The sequence below is a fragment of the Varanus komodoensis genome, unplaced genomic scaffold, assembly GCF_004798865.1.
Source record: "Varanus komodoensis strain SLA01 unplaced genomic scaffold, ASM479886v1 scaffold7_1, whole genome shotgun sequence".
NCBI lineage: Eukaryota > Metazoa > Chordata > Lepidosauria > Squamata > Varanidae > Varanus > Varanus komodoensis.
This window is the reverse complement of record NW_025336479.1, coordinates 2,067,247-2,074,378: the sequence shown is the minus strand read 5'-3', so window position 1 is coordinate 2,074,378 and position 7,132 is coordinate 2,067,247. Positions and strand designations below refer to the sequence as shown.

Below are 7,132 nucleotides of genomic sequence, written 5' to 3'. Positions count from 1 at the left end.
GCTAATTGTCTCCCAAACTAAACAAGGGCTTCTGTCTGCAATACACATGACCTGCGCCTTGCTCGATGATCTTGGACTATGTATTAACCACGAAAAATCATCCCTTATTCCCACGCAGGTCATCGACTTTATCGGGGCACGTCTTGACTCCACACGGGAAAGAGCTTTCCTCCCTCCGGACCGTCGCGCTACCTTATGTGCCCACATCCATCAAATCCGAATGCTAGGAACGGTTCTGGCTATGTCCATTCAGAGACTACTGGGGCACATGGCTGCTACAGTTGCCATTGTCCCGTATGCCAGACTACGGATGCGGACCATGCAGCTGTTTTTCAACACGTCGTTTTGCCCACAGTGAGATTCTCCCAACAAACTGATCTGAATTCCGTCTGTGATACTCAATACTCTAATTTGGTGGACCATTCCGAGCAACCTGTCTGTCGGTGTCCCGTTCCGAACACCTCATCCAACGAAGACCCTGTATACAGACGCGTTGCTACTGGGATGGGGCGCAACATGTGCGGACCTTAGGGTTCAGGGAACTTGGAACCGACGGGAAGCAAGGAAGCACATCAACGTCCTCGAACTACAGGCGATTTTCAACGCCCTAAGGGCTTTCGAGACTGTCCTATGCCAACAAGTTGTCCAGATTGGATCGAACAACATATACCGGCTGTCTTCTACATCAACAAACAGGGCGGCACAAAATCGCCACCTTTAGCACGTCTCTCGATGGCCATTTGGGACTGGTGCATACCGAGGGACATTATGCTTCTAGCAGTCCACCTCGCAGGGACCGACAACACTGAAGCAGACATGTTGAGCAGACATATGTCAACAACGCACGAGTGGGAGATGGACAGACAAATATGCCACGACCTCTTCCATCTGTGGGGCTATCCGTACTTGGACTTGTTTGCCACTTGCGACAACAGAGTGTGTGCCCTATACTGTTCCAGGGCAGGCATAGGCTCGGGTTCGATGGGAGATGCCCTTATGATCCCCTGGGACAACATAGCCTTTTATGTGTTTCCCCCAATTCCACTTCTAACGAAAGTGATAGCGAAGATATCTCAAGAGAATGCCACAGGAATAACAACAACTCCATGGTGGCCGAGACAACCGTGGTTCGCCACCCTTCTTCGTCCATCCAAAGGGATGTTTCTTCGCCTCCCGTCTATTCCTCAGCTATTAACGCAGCAAAACGGAGCGATCCGACATCCGGATCTGACTGCCTTGAGGTTGACAGCATGGCGGATCACTTGAGTCATTCTGCTGCGTCGGTACCGATGACATCCGAACCTCTACCGGAATGTATTCACTCCACTGTACTGACGGCCCCTAGGTCAGTTTCGATGACAACCGCTTCGCTACCGGTGACTGTTGACCAGGAAATTCAGGCGATTCTCACATCTGCTCTAAGACCATCCACTCGTTGCTCTTATGCGGCTAAATGGAAGAGATTTTCCTCCTTTGCCATTCTTTTTCTCCTGGAATGGCCTCAATTGACAATATTTTACAATTTCTCTTGGAACTTTATCATTTGGGACTGAAACCGTCGTCCATTAAAGTTTATGTAGCCGCTATTTCATACTATCGTGGTGCGTTTCAAGGGATTTCAGTTTTCTCTCAACCTCTACTTCGACGTTTCCTTTGGGGGTTACAGAACCTACACCCTTCTATTCGCCCGCCTATGCCAACCTGGAGCCTTTCGGTCGTACTCCAAGCACTTACCAAATCTCCGTTTGAGCCACTGGCGACTGGTGGCCTATGCCTGGTGTCCTGGAAAACAGCTTTCCCCATAGCGGTGACATCAGCTCGGAGAGCAAGCAAACTTTCTGCTCTCCGCATAGACCTTCCATATCTTAATTTCCATAAGGAAAAGGCCGTTCTTCGTATGGATTCTTCCTTTCTTCCTAAAGTGGCTACACCATTCCACCTGAGTCAAGATATCGTTCTGCCAGCCTTCTTTCCAGCGCCGTCGAATCCAATAGAGCGGGCTCTACATACCCTTGATGTTCGCCGCTGCCTGGCTTTCTGTCGCTCCCATACGGAATCCCTCCGTCGTACAAACAGACTCTTTGTTAAGTACTCCGAACATGACAAAGGACTTCCAGTCTCACCTCAAAGGCTGTCGCACTGGATCACCCAGACTATTGTCCTGGCCTATCAACTATCAAAAATAGACTTACCTGTTACCCCCAGGGGTCACGCCACACGAGCTGTTGCGACTTTGTCCGCCTTTGCCGCTGGGGTCCCGCTCCAAGATATCTGTAAAGCTGCAATGTGGTCAGGGCCATGCACTTTCGCCAAGCACTATCGGCTTGATGTGCGCGCCAGGCAGGACTGCTCTTTCGGCAGAGCTGTTCTTTCGTCCGTTCTTCGCTGACGACACCTCCCTCCTCTGAGTTGGGTAAGCTTGCTAATCACCCATATGTGTGATGCACAGAGGCCACGACGAAGAAAGGCAGGTTGCTTATCTGTAACTGATGTTCTTCGAGTGGCCATCTGTGCTGTCACACAAACCCCCCCCCCCACCGGCCCCACTCGGTGTCCATCATTGCAAAGTGCCTCGGTACCACGCTGTAATTTGCATCGGTACCGATGGTATATGCCGGTGAGCGGATATTGTTCTCGGTACCGTACTATACTTTGCATCGGTACCGTTGGGGCTCAATGCCGTTTGCAACTAATTTTATTCTTAACCTGTAGAGGGCGAATGTTCAGTCTTCAAGACTGAACAAAATGGCAGACACTCCGCTCTATTTATACCACGAAGGGGGAGGGGAGCAGAGTTTTCCCGCCAAAAACCATTAGTTTTTTAATCTTCCGGCCTAGGCACTGCGCAGGCGCAGCACCCATATGTGTGACTGCACAGATGGCCACTCGAAGAACATCAGTTACAGGTAAGCAACCTGCCTTTTCTCCTTGATGCCCTGCTGTTTTCCATTAGATACCTCAGGGTTTCTCCTTCAGGTAAAGGCATTTTCCCAATAAGATTGTGATGTATTCATCTTTCTACTGCCTGGTTTTGTGATGGCTTTGTAATTGTGGATGCTTCTGAACAAGGCTTGTATTGTGCCATCACCTTACCCCATTCACAGGATCATAGAAGGAATTTAGAAGATGTGGGCTTCTACTTTTATAATTTCTCCATGTTTTATTTCTACCACAGCAAATTAGTTATGGGGAAGCAAATGGAATTGCTATGTTTGTACTCTTCTGATTGGGAGCACTGGGACTCCTCCATCTGGAAGTATCCTAAAACCAGTATGGTTAGGAGTGCTTCCAGATGGAGGTCTCCTAGACCTACCAATCAGAAGACCATGTGCAGCCATTTCATCTTTTCCTCCTTAACAGGATTTCTGTAATGGGAACAAAGGTGGAGGAAGGGGGGAATGCAAAAGGGTTGCAAATGCATCCAGGTTGCAACATCTCGAGCTCTCAGAAGATTCCGCAAAGGAGGCAGAGTGACTGCGCATTGCACTAGTATTCCTCCACTGATCACACAGGAATAAATTATGGCATTCTAAATGGCAGGAAAGCAAGTGTATGTCAAAGCAGTATAATAAAACAATGAACTATACTTTTGCACCTTTCTGAAAGTGCACCCTTTCTTCCCAGGCAGTGAAATCCTGAAGTTGCTAGAGATCCGAAAGGGAGACAAAGAAGCGCAGGCATTTGTGAAGCTACGCAGACAACGGGCAAAACAGTCCAAGGAATCAGAGTGATGGCAGCCACGCAGGAACAGTTGAAGCGGGAACTCAGGTGACGTGCGGCACAATCTGTGCTGCCATGGCAACAGCAAACCACACCATGGAGAGCAGGAAGCCATTAGACTGCAGCCATTACTGCCGGTGGCTTTGGTGCACCAGAAAATGTGGCTTTTGGGCCTGGCCCAGCAACAGACACTGTGGCTCTTTGTCAGCGCCAGCCAAAGAGCTGTGGCAAACAAAAGCACCTGGCTGAGCTTGGATGAACGTTCGATCCATGTCCGTCCACGAGGTGCCAGGCAAGAACTGTGTTTTACTCCCGCCTGTTCAGTGAGCTTCACTGGAGCAGGGATTAAAATAAGAATGAAAACACAGTACTTTGTCAAGCTGCTGTGGACTAAGGAAAGTTGTGAGCTAACATATGCACATAAACATGCTTGTGCACACACTGGAAAGAGCTGGCTTGGCTAGCGAAGCTTGTAATGAGCCCCCTGAGGACTTCCTGCCGGAAATTCTTTACTCTGATTTCCAGATAGCATGAAAAGCAGACAGCTTAGTCAACTGGCTGCCAGAGGGAAAATAAAAAAACCTTTTTTGTGTGGGGGTGGAATCTCTCTATCTACTACTCTCTGCTACAAAGGCTGGCCTTTCCAGCCCCACTGTGTTAAAAAGAGAGCTAGAGCTGCCGGCAATGATTTGGTGGTCATCCAACTTTTGATTATCATGAGGAAGGGCTAGAGTGTGGTAGAAAATGAGTTGTGTGATAAAGAGCGTAGGTGGGTTTGCCGATAGTCGTTATCAGCCAGAATTTATCTATCAATAATGATGTCCTTGTCATACTAGTAAGCTGCACCTGGTTCCAGTGAGCTACTAGGCTCTTGAACGATGTCTATTATAAATCCAGACTTTCAAGGAGCACTTGCAATTTCACCATTTATGGTAATAGGAAGGATGGTGCAGTGAACCTGAGGGTCAGGTGAAACTAGGAGCAGCTTAACCATGGCAGTAAGGAAAGACCAGCTTCTGCTGCAGCATTCAAGGAAGGAGACAGAGTCCAGCTGGCAGCGTTCTCCGTGGAATCAGCGTAGTGCTTTAGCTAGGCAAGCTGCAAGACAAGGTTTTTGTTGCATCATCACTCTGCTGCATTCACTGAATTTTATAGGGGTCAGGTAATGGCTTCTTCCTCTTGCGTTTCCTCGCTGTTTCTTCCATAAGAGAACAGCTGCACGGTGTGTTCGCATGGGCAGAGCTAAGGAGGCCTCTCTCTGGAAGCACTGCTGCAGTTGCTGCTTGTAGTGATAGCAAAAGTTGTATGACCGGCATTCCTTGGCCAATTTGCCCTCTCTCCAGGGGCTGAGGTAAGTGCCCTGCTTGTGAAGCGTAGGATGCACTGTTACTCATGGGTGCACAGACTCCAATATCTGCACGACAGGCATGGCACTCAACTGGTTTCCTCTTGCTCCACACACAGTTGCTGTCCTGGGAGGAAGTGAACGGGGGAACTGAGGCACTGTGACCATGACCTCCTGTTTCTGTGACCACAGCTGCTAAAGATTAAAGCCAGAGAAAGAAATCAGCCTGGGATCTGGAACGAGGGAAAGCAGGCCTAGTGCCAGCAAAAACATTTCCTGTTTTGAAAATGATTGTGCCATGTGAAAGAGACTGAATGAATGAATGAATGAATGTGGGAGTTTTCAAGCATCTTAAAAATACTTTTAAAGTAGTGCAGCCTTTTCACAATACTAAATTTTCACAATACTAAAATTTAGGGAGGAGGATGGCATCCTTTTATATTAGGCTTACACACATATACTGTAGTTTCTCCTCAAATTACCATTTTTTTAACTATCAGGAGTAGGGACATGGTTCTTGTCTGCCACTCCATTCCAGGTCACTTGCTGTGGAAGCATAAATTAAGTGGAAGGCAACCAAGTGTTGCTTGATTTGGCTTTTTCATCTCAGCCACTTGTACTGAGGTTTCACTGTCAGGCTGAACCACCACAGCCAAAGCCAGTGCTAGAAAAAGGGCTGGTAATAAACATGGAATAACTATCTATCTGCTACTGGGAATGGAGGTTCTGCAGTCCTGTCACTGGGGCAGCTGTAGTGAGCAGCACCGTGTCAGTGGCTGATTGGCAGAGTATGGGGATGAAGCTATGTGATAAGGCTGGTTTAGGATGGGCACATCTGCCACCTTTATGCTTTCTTCCCCATGGAGAGGAGTGGTTTTGTTCTCATGGTTTCCTCATTAAAGGCTTGCCAGTGTGTGCAACAGTCCATTCTGTGTACCTCTCCCAGGCACATGGCCCAGGAAAAAGGCACATCAGTGGATGGTATCTTCTCACCACAGTGGGTTGCTTTTGAAGAAAGCCCTAGTAGCCATTATACCTTCAAGGGCTGAATTAAAACACAGAGCTGATAGCAAGGGGGAAAAATGATGAAGGAAACAAAGGGACTGTTGCTCAGCATGGGATAGCTACCAATTTTCAGTGAGAAAAAGGCCATGAGACACAGAAACATTCCAACTATACTGCAAGGTATTACAGCAGCTGAAAAGGAATTTGGGCAGCAGGCAGAACACATCCCTGCAGTGTGCTCAGAGATGGAGGGTGGCACTCCCACCCACACTTGTGCTCAGCTCTAGAAGGGTCCAAATGGTCATTCTGTGTAAGCTCATAACCCATGACTTCATGTTACAGGGACTACAAAGCAGTATTTCTTGTAAATGTGAAACCAATCACTACTGCTGTTTCTCCAATATGGAGACAGCCTCTTAAAGTATCAAAATACCAGGACAGGCAAAATCTAAATAAAGCACTTGCAAATGCGCTTTTCTGCAATAGGCTACCATGTGATTGTTACATACATGTTGTTTCAGAATTAAGCCCCACTTGGGAATTACTCCCAGTATAGTATGCATATGATTTCAGCTGGAGTGTGCAAGCTCACTTTACTGGGCCATTCTACACAATAAGGCTTTCTCTTGCCATGTCTCTTCCTCCCTTTGCAATCTCCTAGAACCTTCTGGAGAAGGTACAGCAGGAGCCAAAAATGGATGACAACAGATTGGAATTCTCCAGAGGTGGCTGGTGTCACATCTTTTCCCAAGAGCACTGGCCTGAATGAAATGCTCTGTATTGTCTTAACACAATACACACACTAGAGGCATGATTGGTCCTGGCATAGGCTAAAAAAATGGGCCTTGAATGCTCTATTTCAGTTGAGTTGGTGGCTTAATTGGCTTGAAGAAGCCACAACAGCTCATGAATTAGGCAGGGCCATATTGCTTGTTATCAGCTGAGGTATTTGCTCTGGGGACATTTGGGTCCCATTACAGAGATAAGGCACAGAAAGCACATTTGTATCAAAATCGACATCTGACATCTATGTGTAGCAATTTTATAAAGTTTGAAATGGTC

The 7,132-nt window shown here is 47.5% G+C and overlaps 1 protein-coding gene across 2 annotated transcripts in view; it reads left to right on the top strand.

Annotated features, from left to right (window-relative positions):
- UNC13D (unc-13 homolog D) overlaps positions 1 to 7,132 on the top strand; it is a 71,817-nt gene extending 64,685 nt beyond the window's left edge. For both annotated transcript variants that reach the window (XM_044453808.1, XM_044453807.1), the window contains exon 32: positions 3,625 to 7,132. In XM_044453808.1, coding sequence (XP_044309743.1) covers positions 3,625 to 3,731 — 107 coding nt within the window. In that variant the 3' untranslated portion in view covers positions 3,732 to 7,132. The remainder of the gene's footprint in view (positions 1 to 3,624) is intronic.